The following is a 15,034-nucleotide window of genomic DNA, read 5'->3' on the forward strand; positions in this document are numbered from 1 at the left end:
GCAGTTGCGTGCACAAGTTACATTAAATAACTCAATGTCCCTATGGACTATATATATTACCTTATTCCAAATTAACAAAACTAAAAATTTCCATAACAGATTCAAAATTAATTTGTGCAACGATTCAAATGAATCAATTAAAGGAATCAAGTGAATTGGTGCCGGTGTTGTGCCCAATTCTGACCCCCTGCCAAATTATTAGCCCCCTAGTATTGGTAGGTTTAGGAGTAGGTTTGGGGGAGGGGTTAGGATTAGGCAATCAGGTAGCGATTTGAACAAGGGGGGTGATAATTTGGCAGGGGGTCAAAATTGGGCACAACACTGGGATTCAAATTTAATCTGTGCAGGGACTTAAATAAATCTATGCAAGGAATCAAATGAAACCTTGCAGGGATTCAAAATTGTTATGTGCAGGGTTTCAATTGCATCTATGCAAGGAATCAAATTATTTTTTGCAGGCACTCAAAGGAATCAATAGAAGAAACTAAATGAATCAGTGCCGGGATTCAAAATTAATTTATGCGGGGACTCAAATTAATCAAAGTAGGGAATCAATTGAATCATGACGTGATTCAAATTAACTTTGTGCAGGGACTCAAATTAGTTGATCCATGGATTCAAATTTATTTTTGCAGGGGCTCAATTGAATAGGTGCAGGAACTCATGAATTAGTATGGGGGGGGTGGGTGAATATGAGCAAATATTCTAATGAACTGAACGACTCTATTGCAGGAACTGTCTGTATGGGTGATTCACCAAAATCACTTTTTATTCAAAAGTCAACTGGGTTTAAACTTGCCTTACTAATTTAAAAGAGTACACTGTAGATTTATGTGTATGTGTAATAAATATGTGTGATCATGGCTGTTTTTAATGCTACGTTATAAGGAACACATTTAAAAGAGAATGATGGTAGAACAACAAGGATCTGATCATGTTTCATGTGATACAATGTGCTTGAGAAGACTAGCGAAGTGACTGAAAAGGTCTCGAGGGTCAAAGGTTAAGTGCACTCATGGGACCCTCGGGCCAGTTCTGAGTGTTACAGTTTATTTCGTTTGACCAGACATATTGACTCATGACATGTTTGCATATTGTGTGTAACTGAGTAAGGCACTTCTATTCTCATATTTATCTAAATGACTAAATTATTTGTATACTCAAACTTACCTTGCGTAGTATTCCTCATTACAAAAACTCACCTTGTTCTCTTTTATATCCTGTCATCTTTTTCATTCAGGTCTGTTTTTTCATATCTCAATAAATACAAATAAATACAGGGTGCAATACGTGGTAACCTAACCTAACCCTAACCCATGAAAAAAAAAATTACCATGAGAATGATTATAGAATAACTATGAATTCTTATTTGATATTTTGAAACTGTGTATCTTTACATTGATTAGATAGCTTCCAAAATGTACCACTGCTTCTAATTGTCTTGGTTACAATGACAGCAATATCTTAATTTCTGTCAGTAGTGCATGATCATGCCAAATCAATCTGTAATTATTAATATGTCTAATTAAAACAACGAGACACATATCTGTGCATAGGCCTATTCAATCACGTTTTCACTCATTTATTTGTGATCACATGGTTTTACTAAACAACGGTCATTAGGTGCACACTTGGAGAAATAATGATGTATTCACACGTTTACATTTCTATTTCTTCAGAAAGAATCGTAATTTATATTTATTTCCATTAATTATGCAATCTGGTGAGAATGCCGTGGCGTCAACCTCTCTTCCGGGATTTACTCACAGGCTGATGATTTGCTGTGGATCCATCAATCAATATTAAGTGAACATAAATCCCTCCTTCCCATGTCTATTTGACATATTTTTTTGTGTTTGCTCATCTGCACACCTTTGTCTGCAAGATGTCTGTTAAAGATCGCTTCATCTCGAAAGCATCTGCTGTGTACAAACATCTGATAAATGTTTTTAAGATCTCAGTTTTACAAACATTATAAATCATAAACATCTTAAAGACATGTTTTAAACGTCTATTTTACATTTGATAGGAAATGTCCTATAGATGTATTACAGATGAGCAAACACTCGAAAAAATACATCTTGTAGACATAAATGCAGATTTATTTATCAGGGATATATGATACAAGGATGCACAACACTAGAGGTCATGTGCTGTGTTCTTCGAATCAATGACATTGCAAATATGCAAATTAGAACATTAATCTGGGGCTAAAACTAAAAGATACATTTATAAAGCCCCACAGTAAGTTTTGAGCAATCCACATATATGGTTAGCCAGTCTGTTAATTACTTTTATAGTAACAAATTATTAAAGCAGTTTCTTCCCTAGATGTCTTTGCCATCCACCGTTATTTAACAAGCTGAGCAGAAGTGGCTTCAGTTGAGTAACCGATCAGTTTGGAAGGTACAACATCCAATAACACAGCTTCCCTGTAGCAGTCATCAATTATGCAGTGGTTTATTACACACTAAGGCACACACACACACACACACATTCCTGGTCACATTCAGTAGTACAAACATGGGCCCCAGGTAGAGCGCTCATCACTCCTGCTGTTCTTCTCCATATGGACGCAATGAACTGGGGAGAGCTGAGACCCTCCACATGCACACGTTCCCACTCACACACAAGCCTGTGCCCGCAAATACACACGGGGAGATAGACAGGTGTCATTCATTTAGCAGCGGTAGCCAGCTGTGTCACAGTTGTGTACCAGATGTCTATAAGACACAGGTGGAGGTGGTAAAGACTTGGGCCCGGTTCCCCGATAACGTTCACTCTTAGCGCGCTAAGAAGACATCGAAAGATATATCTTACCAAAGTTGTTGATGTTTCTAAGTGTGTTCCCCAAAGTGTCCCTTAGGAAGCTTCTTAGCACGCTGCCTCTTACGTCCGACGTTACAAGAGCGCTGTCCAAAGTCAGGGTGCTGAATTAGTTGGCATCGATTGCTCATGAATCGATTTTCCACTTCACATGAAGGTGCATTACAGCGTTAAGAAAGACAACGCGTTCTATGCAAATGAAACATTCCTCAAATTATTACAGTAACATTTATTTTAACATAGTTTAAGTTATCAGTAAAATATAGACTATAAATTAAATTATCAAAGGGTCAGTAATGTTCACACGATAGGCTATGTTGTGACGGTAAGACAAACCGGGTATCCCTCGCTAATCATCCATCCCGTTGTGCCACTTGTGCCGCTTCTTGACATGGGTTTAACGACTTATAAAAATTATATAATACACTTTTATATTAATGGCAAGGTACTTTACAATTAGAATTGATTGGCAAGCAGCTGCAGTTACTTCTGTTTAATGCGGTATTGATTGCAATTGGTTTATGTTTTTAATAAAAAGCAACCTATCTACAATGAACAGAGAGAGAGAGAGAGAGAGAGAGAGAGAGAGAGAGAGAGAGAGAGAGAGAGAGAGAGAGTTAGATACAAAATATGCTGGGGAAGCAACGTAAAAAAGGGCACCAAGCCTCTCGTCAGAGGAACTTGAAGTGTTGCTGGACCTTGCCACCAGATATCACACCCCTATGGTCCACTATAACCTGCACATTTATGGCCGCGTCTTCCTTTCGCGATAAGTAGCCTACGCCTGATCAATCACTGATGGATTGGCGATAGGGATGAGTGCCATCCACCAGGATGTAATCCCCGGCATGGCGCAGAAGGGCGTAGGTGACAGTGTGGACGCACTTCCACACAGAGGTCTTGATTAGGCTGTAGCCCTGTCCCACGACCTAGATGAATGTCTCTGTAGCAAAAAAAAAAAGGAAAAAAAAAGAAAAAGTAGCGCTGGGCTTCAGGGCTTAAAGCAGAATTCCGCCGCGTTAGCCTGGCCAGCGCAGGTCTGGGAAGGTCCAGCTGCTCCACAATGAGTTGTCTTGGGAGGGGATTTTTTTTAATATAGCCACGTCAGGCAAGATGTCAAAAGGGCTTAAGTTTTGCCGAATAAAAAAACTGACATGGACTAAACGGCTCCGAGTCCGACTCCGTCTTTGATTCAATACAAGAACACGTTGGATCGATAGTTGGTCGCTTAATGGACACCACCATGATTACCCATTTAAAGATCTCAGCCATTTAGAGCCAAATTGTTTGCCAGATTTTAATTATCAAAAAAAATGATTGCCAATTCGCTTTAATTACATTACGAAAAAGCCTAGGCTAATTACCACCTTATTAGTTCTGTAACCACATAAAGTCAACTTCATAAATAGACCTGTATCCATTGCGAACATAATTTATTATGAGTCTTAAAAAATAACAGAAAATCATTGTTGAGCCACAAAATTGTCAACATACCATAGTTTGACTTGTACTTCACTGCGCTGGTTTCTAAAGACTGCTGTACAGTAGCATCTTGAGCTCAAACAGCGCTAAGAGAGAGCTACGAATGGTCCAGACCAACCTTACGAAAGTATGACTTACAGAAGATATACTTAGCGTACGAACGTTTCGGGAACCGTGCCATAAGGTTAAGAGAGAGGTTAAGGAATAGGTTAAGAACTACTTAGCGATAAGAACGTTTTGGGGAACCGGGCCTTGATCTTTAGCTTTAAAGCTCCTGCCTTCCTATCATTCTTTTCCCCACATTGTAATTCATCCCTCCAGACATGATGATGTATTATAGTATATTGATCTGTGCCATTCTGAGCAGTATGCAGTAATGGTAGACTGAGGGTGGGCACTGTGGAAATGTAGGAGCTCTCCATGGTGCTGAAAACCTCCTGCTGTACAGTAAATATGAGTATGAATATGCTAGTGTGAAAATGTTAGTTATACACTGTTCAGTATGGTACTGTCTAATCTTGCTGTTTTAAATTTAAGTTGAAAAATAACAGTAATCATTAAACTGATTAACCCAATACCTCATTTCGATTAATTTAAAACTTTTTTTAAAGAAAATAAAATTCATAGCAATGTGTTGGGATAAGAACTGAAGTTCTCAGTAAACTCAACAGTCTCAGTTGTATTCTTGCCCCCATCTGACGGCCGAATGAAGAACTACTATCTATCTATCTATCTATCTATCTATCTATCTATCTATCTATCTATCTATCTATCTATCTATCTATCTATCTATCTATCTATCTGAAGTTCTCAGTAAACTCAACAGTCTCAGTTGTATTCTTGTCCCCATCTGACGGCCGAATGAAGAACTACTATCTATCTATCTATCTATCTATCTATCTATCTATCTATCTATCTATCTATCTATCTATCTATCTATCTATCTATCTATCTATCTATCCTGGCAGATGTATAAAAGTACTCAGTTCTAATCAGCCGTCTTTTGTTTGCGTGTTTCCACTTTGTTTTTGAAAGGGGGAAAAATAATCTGGACAACTGAGTCTTGACCGGCCTTTTAGTAAAACCCCTTTTGATTCCCTCAACGTCCCCAACTACACTCGATTGAGACATCCTCCACACCTGATGTGTTGTATAATGAATGCCTAATTTATGTAATTAGTCCATTAACTGTAATCCCAGCATATGTTCTGTATGCCCTGAAGGCATCGTTCTCCCAGGTACTTCTTCTTGATGTCACCGAGAAACAGCGAATTAATTTTACATGCATACTAATATGAGAATCGGCTTCAAGGCTAACCTTTGTATTTATCGCTGTAACCTTTGTAGGAAACGGAGGAAATCCTGCAAAGAACAACAGCATCGACAATACTGTCCCATGTGTTTGTATGGGGAATTGAAATACCACAAAAATCGGTAAATTTTGAAATATGTTTATTGATTTAATTGCAGTGCATGCAATTTCAAGAAATTAATTGATATATCATGCTAAAACAACAATGCATAATTAGAAGCGTGTATACAATAATTACACATATGTAACATGAACGTTAAGCATTTAAAATACGCTCTATTAATCATTTATATAGGCTATCTAAGCCACAGACGCTGAGCTCAGTCTGTTCGCTAGTGTGCGTGTTATTGCACCGTGGCTCCTTTAAGTTAAGTGATGATACAGCTAACAAACCATAAGCCCATAATTAAGACAAAGTCCATCAAGCAAATGAGGGCAGTGTGAGATAATAGTGTTTAACTGGATTGGCGCGCGAGCCCCTCCCCTGTAGTTTCGCCCGCCACTAAAGGCTTTTGAGCATCGTAATGAGAGCCCTCTGTCTGCTAATTAATTGACATTCTCTTGAATATTCATACGCCACATTGCAAATACGCTCTTAATTGCAACATAAAACATCTCAGGGGAAGCAAATTACCGCAGACTTCATTAAAACTCGGACTCGAAAAGGTAGAATGAGTCAGATGTGAAGGTCCGGCAGGTTACCTGCAACTGTGAACTTCTGTTCTGAGCACCTGATCGGGTTTAATGCACAAAAAAAATTGCAAATGCATTTTGAATGAAACAAACTTGATTGCTTCAGAGTGTGTTTTTCATAAAAAATCTTATTTTTTTTTAATAGGCCTAAGTTTTGATGCACTGTTGTTAATGTCTCGAAATAGTCATTTTGATGACGTGTATACAAATGTTTGCATTAACAATGTCAATTATACCGCCAGCCATTGCTGTTTGTTTATTCATTAGTTCTTTGGTAAATCTACATTGCCTGCAGAAAGATGAAGCTAATAATGCGATGGAATACATATGGAGTTGACGGAGAGCTCAGGTGGGTTCTGCTTGACAGCATGACATGCTCTAACGACCAACAGCAGCAATAATAATAATAATAATAATAATTAATAATAATAATAATAATAGTTATATGCCAGTAATATTTATTATATAACAGCTGTATTTTTGGATGGTTGACATGAATATATCTGACGATATTCAAGTATTTGTATGTCTATTACGTCAGTCATGTAAAAATGACTCGAATATACTTTTGATGCACGTTTTCAATTTGTAATGGTAAAATTTGTTTTTCCTTGTAGAAAAAGCAAAGCAGTTAATTGATAATACTATTTTAAAAATGTATAACATTTTAATGTATTAAATATTAATGTTTTAATTTTTACATTTAGCATATTTTGCCTATTTTATGGCAAGGCACGTTTTTATCAGATCATATGGAGTAGCCTACATTTGCTGAAATTAATGACTCAGTAATTCATGATGTTTGTATTTAAAATATTGTAATATGTTAATATGTTGTTGTTTGTCTGTTTTTGTTTGTTTGTTTCGGGGGATGGGGGGTTAGTTACGCAACTTAACATTTTTAGAGTCATAAAAATACTCCATAAGCATCATTAGGTTTTTTTTTTTCTTGACATGGTGAATATGTTCCTGCAGTTTAGCCTCTGTTGACGACTCCTTGCATGGATGTAAAAAGCAGGACCAAAGTTTCTCCCCGTCCCTCCTTTTTTTTCCTGGGTGGCAGCATATCCCAAAGTTGATTCAGTTTGACAATATTGTTTTGCTATCATTCGCTGCCTTACAATGAATGGCATCGATCCTCTTTTAACAACATTTGTTTCCTATTGTGTGGCGGAGGGCAGACGTGTGAAAGTGGCTGTTTGATTCTCTTTTTCATCCGCGTGACCTCAGCTTTGTGTCCCATCGCCCTGGGAATGTCACGCCTCACTACTCTACTTTAAGATGCTTCAGAAAGTGCCTTTGTTTTTCTGCCTTTTTCAGATGCACACAAAACTGTTCTCGGTCCCCCCAGCCGTAAAAGAAACTTAAGACTAGAGCCCCCGGTTCACAAGTGCAATGCAATTTGGCTTAGACCAACCTTTGTTCAGCTTGTACAAATGACCAAACTCACTTGCACATTATACAGTTGATCTACTGCTGCAGGGACTCGAGCCATTCAAGAGTCGTGGCATTTGCAGTGCGCCATTTGAGCGCATTATAGCGCGCGGGACCCGCGGGAAGAAAAAGCAGCAAATCTCCAGTGGACAAATACGCACGGCTCGTCCTCGTCACATTGGTTAACCGTTAAGTTAAGGACAAAGCTGATTTCCATGACAGCTGCCGGAAACTTTATCCCGAAAGAAACGGAGAAGGTGCAATGCGTTGGGTGGTCCCTCATCACAGGTTGATACTGTGCCATTGTGCGCGCGATTAACTGTGAAAACATTTGCCTGCGCGTCTGTATGAGCGGAGGAACGAGCGGGCGACTGGGCTCATTTGCACAATATTGCAAATATATTTTACAGGGTACACGTGTGACTAAAAGATTCGGGAACGCTTTGCCACCAGACCAAATATGGACAATCTGAGAAATGCATAGGAAATTGACTATCACACACTGATTGTTTTTTGTATTTGTGCCATATTTTTGTCCAGTTCGAAATGTATATTTTAAAGTTAGTTCAATTTTATGATTTTTAATTTAATTTATTTAATTTAATTAATTAATATATATATATATATATGCTAATTGTTATTTTTGAGAAAGTAAATTGTATCACCACGAAAAAAAAAAACTGTTTTCAGTTGGTGTTCTCGGTTTTAAAAACAGTGGGCCTATTTTATCAATATGTTGTAGATTTCTAAACTATTACAATTTATATTAAAAGTTTGAGGCAAACTCGCCTCAGCTACAAACGTGCATTTATTTTATTCAGATGTATTTTAAAACGCTATTTTTTCCTGCATTAATTATTTTCAAGTGCATCCTTTCTTTCCTCGAACACTAGGACAAGTCACGTAGTTGTTTTTCTATTGTTTATTGTCTGGGTAAACATTTGGGCAGAGAAATAAATAGTTTTTTTGAGCGCTTGACACACGCAAACACCATCTCTCCCTCTCTCTCACTGAAGGTGTCGGACACTTCGTGTCGCACTGTCAGAATTCAGGGATGGATTCATTGAAGAATACTTGCTTTTTCACCTCGACGTTGCTTCCCTCAGAAGAACGCTGGCAAACTTCAAGTGAAAGAAGCATGGAAAAGTGAAATCCTTTGGCCCTTTTCTGTCAATACACAAACAGAGGAATGACAAGTTAAAAGAAGTTCTTTATGGCCCAGAGAGAAGCTGCATGACTTCCTAGCTTGGGAAGAAAGTGTTTCTGAGATGGTGATTGTGTGGCAACCAAGGAAACTATATGGCTTTGCTTGGTACTTTCCTCCTGTTTTGTAAATATTAGCTGCCTGATAAATGTCTCTCTCTCTCTCTCTCTCTCTCTTCCCAAAGTTTAAATACAGACCTTTTCCTCATGCATCTTCCAAACAGGCATCAAAATAAACAATGCGTATTGCTTATTTGATTGCGTATTGCAATGATTCTATTCGCAATCCGTCAGAGCAGGCATGGGTCTCGTTGGTGGATTTATGGTGGAAAATTTGCATAAATTATGAGAAAATCCGCGAGCTCGTGTGTGGTCAATCGCATTGTAAACTCGCCAAGCGGAAAGGTGGTCCTTGGTGAGCCCTGGAAAAAAAAACTTGAATGGCCATTGCTCAAAATAGGCTTCCATTCGTTTTTCACATTCAAATAATTGACTTATGGATATTTTATACAGTTTTCACAACGCCACTCTAAAGGCTTTATTTGCATATCTAAAGTACTTTTCAGTTTGCTTTACATGGACACAAAAGCCCGCCTGACATCATGAAGTTTCCTTTCAAGAAGTTTTTTTGTTTGTTTGTTTGTTTGTTTTTAAGTGTTTGCACATTTTCTAATGCACCCTTCAGGTCACCTCACTTGTGTGGATTTTAGGGAAAATACCTCACACTTTCATTCGAAATTAGAATCAATTTGCATTGCATCGACTGTTATTGTGAATTATTCTATATTTACATATGTTGGAAGCTTATATGTGTTCATAGGTCATGTCTTTTTAGATTTATCTTGCCGTCGGCTTTGTAAAGAGGTTTCTCAAGTAGCCTATTGCTGTTAATATTGTAGGATGTGCCCGCGCATTTAAACCCGCAATAATGAGATCCGGCCACATCTTTAAAATCAAGCGAATATTAATCATTTGAAAACACAAGCTTTGATGATTTGTTCACACTTTATAGTGTTAATGTGTATTTGCATAATTAAGCACCGTGTAATACTAATGAACTACGTGTAATTATTTGGTAGCTGCTTGTAAGCACGAATTGTCATTGTTATTAATCGCACGGTAAATATGTTTTCATCATTATGCCGTAACATTTTCCATCCATTGTTTCCATCTATTACATTTGTCAAAATAATTAAATTAATTTCTAATTAAAAGTGGTTGAAGGCGTGCAATGAAATAATCTGTGTAGTTTGAAACTTAAAATGATAATAATAATAATAATAATAATAATAATAATAAAATAAGGCAGTTACTTATTATTTTGAGTGTGCATTTTTAGAGTATGATAATAGTGAGATATAATTTCTGCACATTCACCTTAAAGTGTTATCGTGATTTAATACTGTGATTTTAATCCTGACTGTAGTAAAAGACCATCGGTGACACATTAGCTTATTTCCTAATTGCTAATAAACATATGCTCATGGGCTAAAAGACATATGTAGGACTCCCTTTGCTCATTATAATAACGAGGCGCTCAGGTTAGTCATGTGGAAATACACGGGAAAAAATGTCGCTACACGGTTTAATTTGCCCTCCGCATGTTTACGATGGGATGCAATTGACATTTTCACTCTAAGGAGGCATAACAAAGCCGGCAAAAGTCATACGAACTGTGTCATCATGACAGCAAGACAAGCGAAAAGTAACTGTGACGATACAATGCAAACTGCAAGCAATTCCAGTCAATTTCCATGTCAAACATCCCATTGCTCAGTTGATCCATTTGTACGTGTGAATTGTAGACCAAGAACTCTACGAAGCGCACAGAAAGGTTCACACACATACCTTCACACACTGTAGCCGGGTGCCATCGCAGTTCAATTCCGGTTGCCGAGCCTTTTCACCCCTTTGCACTGTCTTCAAATGGAAATGATTTCTATTGGCCCAAGGTGTCCATGTAAATAGGTGTAAATGAAACCAGATTATGCCTTTCTCCCAGCCCCCCTCCTCCCAAGGCGATTGTCATGTGATAGCAAAGAAGTGGCACATTAATGAAGCGCCTCTACAGGGGTCTTTTTCTGCCCATGTCGCCACATAAAACTATCAGATGGTTTGAGGAAGGACATGGAGGTAGCCACTTAGCTCTTAGTCTTATCAAGAAAGACGGGGAGAGAGAGAGAGAGAGAGAGAGAGAGGGGGGATCTGGTCTATTCAAGCTGGCCTGGGAAGAAGGAAACCCTAGCCTACTACTTCTTTTGTGAGTTCATAGCAGAAAGTGAACTTACAGGACGACTCTCGTCGCTCTTTGGAGAGAAAGAGAGAGAAAACGATAAAATACTCGAGGACAGACTTCCAGGTGAATTCCAACGCAGTATTTGGACAGGATGCCTAGACCCGGGAGAAACACATACAGCGATCAGAAACCACCGTACTCCTACATTTCCCTCACCGCTATGGCCATCCAGAGCTGTCCGGAGAAGATGCTTCCACTTAGCGAGATCTACAAGTTTATCATGGACCGCTTTCCTTACTATCGGGAAAACACCCAGCGCTGGCAGAACTCCCTTCGCCACAACCTGTCGTTCAACGACTGCTTCATCAAGATCCCCCGGCGCCCGGATCAGCCCGGAAAGGGCAGCTTCTGGGCTCTCCATCCCAGCTGTGGGGACATGTTCGAGAACGGAAGTTTCCTGCGACGCCGCAAACGCTTCAAGGTGATGACATCAGAGCACCTGGCGCCCAGCAAGCCCTCGGACGCTGCCCACTACCTCCAGCAGCAAGCCAAGCTCCGGCTCAGCGCCCTGGGCACCCACCTCCCCCAGATGTCCAGCTACAACCTGGGAGTGTCCCAGCCGTCCACGTTCAAACACCCGTTCGCCATCGAGAACATCATCGCCCGAGAGTATAAAGTGCCGGGAGGGCTGGCGTTCTCCACCGGGTATCCCCTCCACAACCAGCTAACCACAGCCTGGCCCCATATGTACAGCACTAGCGTGATGGACAGCGTGGCGCCCATCTCCATGACCAGCAGCGATTACAGTGCCTACGGCGTGCCCATCAAGTCGCTTTGCCACGGCGGACAGACCTTACCGGCGATACCCGTCCCGATCAAGCCCACCCCGGCGGCATTGCCTCACCACATCCCCGCGTTCCTGTCGAACTCTCCACAGTCGCTGAGCCCGACTTCCCCGCAGACAGCGACCAGCCAAAGCAGCCCCGCCACCCCGAGTGAGACCCTGACGGGCCCCGCGTCGCTGCAGTCGGTCGCGGTGCACTGACACCTGCGAACTGGGCCTCCGGATGTACTCCAAAGTTGAATTTTTAATTATAGACCTTGAAAAAAAAAAAAACACTGGCTATACAATCAAGGCAAGAGCTATCTATGTTGCAGTGATGTTAATTTATGTGTATGTTGTTCAGATTTTAAGTGTTGCCTTCGATGAGTCCAATCGCACGGATCGACACGGATACCATATTGTAAAATTGAGAGTTTTTACATTTGAAATATCCAGAATATATGTGTTTATTCGAGTGGGTTGACTGCTGACAAATTCCAAGCACTGCGATCTGCTTCGTGTTTCAATCGCACAAGGCAAGTGCTCGTCGTTTTACAGGATATCGCCTATAATATTCGTTAGCTAATTAACTGTGCTGAAAACAGGCTGAAAATGTGCTTAATTTGGAATGCTCACTATTTTTATGTTGTTAGTAGTTATGCTACTAACGTCCTAGACGACTAAACTTGTCTCAGCCTGCAAACCAAATACTATTGATCTAAAACACACACACACACACACACACACACACACACAGTACAGTAATATGCTACATTGGCAAATTTGAAAAAGTTAAATTAGTTTCAAAGGATAGGGTCTTCAAATAAATATGTGAATAATTGCAAATAAGTGATATTGAATTGTGTCCAATGCACTTTTTAGTTAGATGTTTTACATTATATTTTGCAGGAAATGTTTTGTGAGCGTTTAATTTAAAGCCGTGGTGACCATGTGTATTAAATGCTGTACATTTGTACTTTTTGTTCAGATATAAAGCATGCCTTTTCCAGACTTTGTGTTGTTTCGATGCAAGCATGCGTGCTTTTAAAAGATGTGCAAAACGTCTGCATTAAATTATAAACTTGGTCATCATAATATTTTTTCATTAAAACTGTGTAAACGTACACATTTGCTGTTGTATTCGTTTGTGAATTTCGCAAGTGTTTTTACCTTCTTCACACAGACCGACAAATAGCCTACTCATGTTCATTCAAAATGTAAAAAAGCAATTAATAGAAAAAATATTATTCTTACTATTATTCTTGTTAAAATTACTGAAATGCAAACATAGTCTAATTAATAGCTATAGTACTATTTTTTCTCTTTACAAACAAATTTAAAATTTTCCTTAATTTTAAGGTTATAATATTTTCTTCATTGGCTTTTTTCTTTTTAATTTTAGAATAAATAGCTTACATGTGCGTATTATCTGACCATCTTTAACTCTATAAATTCAATGATTTGATCATGCGGGAGAGCACAACCGACGGACTGGAATAAATGAATGAAGCTCTTGATTAGGATGCATGAAGTTACTGTGCCGCAGTCACAGCTCACACAAGCAGACTCATTCATCAGCTCAGCCTCTCACTTCAGCTACAAAACACTCCAGCTCGTCGAGTTTTAAACCTTTGCATTTCCATTTCATCGGGACAGAGATAATACATTTCGGAGAGAGAAAAAAAAAAAAGATAAAAAAAACATTTATGTGTCAAAATGCACTAGATTATAATTTATGTTTCCAAAATGCTTATTTTAAGTATTCTTGACATCATACCTTCTACTTTTTTTTTTATTGGTTAGAATTAAATTTAAAAAAAACAACCCCCCCCCAAATCAGCTTCACTTTAAATATAATTTCTTTTTATTTCTTATTTATTTTCATTTTACAATTTACCTTAAACATGCACTTTATAATTATTTATTATCTTATATTTTCTGCCCGAGATTTTTTCACTGTTTTCACTGCTTTTCAGCATTTTAGCCCTTTTTTATTCTCAGATTTAATGGGGGGTCCATTGATAAAGGATATGTCTCGGTCAGAATGCGAGAAACAGGTGCATTGTTTGCGTCCCCGCATAGAGAGCAACAGCCTTCTCCGGGATATTAAGCAAATACATTAGAATTCCGTCACTTTATGCAATTGAGCTGATCAAATAAAGGATCCCTGGCCACTTCATTCACCCTCATTCACTTGAATAGAAAGTGCAAAGAATTGCAAACTTAGACTGGGCCACCGATGTAGATTTAGTCTTTTTTCAGAAAGACAAAAAGGCCGATTTCTCACAAACACATAGCTGACTGGGGGACTAGGAAACGAGTTCTGAGACCCCTTTGGAATTTAAATCCAACCCCTCCCCCTGAGAGACTGTTTGCACAACACTGCAAGTTTCTTTTTTTCTTCCATTCTTCCCCTTTTTGCTTTTCTTTTCACTTTCTTTTTTAGGGGTTGACATTGTGCTGCATTGATGTTTACTCATGTTTACTGGGTTATCATACTGATTAAAGTGTGTTTATTTTTTTCAATTAATAATTTTTTTAAGGAAGAGAAGCATTTACTTAAACAAGGAACATAAATACATAAATAAATAAAAAAGCTTCACAGCGGTACAATTAATGTAATGAACAAACATATGTTTTATTTATTCATTTTATTTAAAAATAATGGTTTAATCAAAAACTGTTTTACTTTTCTTTTCTTTTTTTTTCTTTTTTTTTTTTTACAAAATATTTCGTTTATATACTTATTAAATTAAAAAAGACACTTTAAAAATTAAAAAAATCATACATAATTTACAAAATAAAAATTAAATGTCGAAATATTTTATTAATTATTCTCTTAACTTTATAAGATGAAAAGTAGGCCTATAAATTAACACCAATGTTTTGCAGAAATTCGTTTAATCAGCTGTAACTTTAAAAAGAGAAATAATAGATTCAATGAAGTTTATGCATTTTTCTTATTATATATTTATTTACAGTTGATTATCATTGTATTTATTTCGGCATTATTATTTTATTATAC

At 38.2% G+C, this 15,034-nt stretch overlaps 1 protein-coding gene and 1 long non-coding RNA gene across 2 annotated transcripts in view; one reads left to right on the forward strand and one right to left on the reverse strand.

Moving 5' to 3' along the window:
* Positions 1–8,476: 8,476 nt before the first annotated feature.
* LOC132133634 (uncharacterized) overlaps positions 8,477–15,034 on the reverse strand; it is a 42,225-nt gene continuing 35,667 nt past the window's right edge. Inside the window, exon 3 of the long non-coding RNA XR_009429187.1 lies at positions 8,477–8,914. This is a non-coding gene — a long non-coding RNA (uncharacterized LOC132133634). The remainder of the gene's footprint in view (positions 8,915–15,034) is intronic.
* On the forward strand, positions 11,004–13,133 carry LOC132133633 (forkhead box protein B1-like). The gene has a single exon (XM_059546518.1). The coding sequence runs from the start codon at positions 11,338–11,340 to the stop codon at positions 12,229–12,231; it is 894 nt and encodes a 297-aa protein (XP_059402501.1). The 5' UTR covers positions 11,004–11,337; the 3' UTR covers positions 12,232–13,133.

This window comes from Carassius carassius, chromosome 50, assembly GCF_963082965.1.
Source record: "Carassius carassius chromosome 50, fCarCar2.1, whole genome shotgun sequence".
NCBI lineage: Eukaryota > Metazoa > Chordata > Actinopteri > Cypriniformes > Cyprinidae > Carassius > Carassius carassius.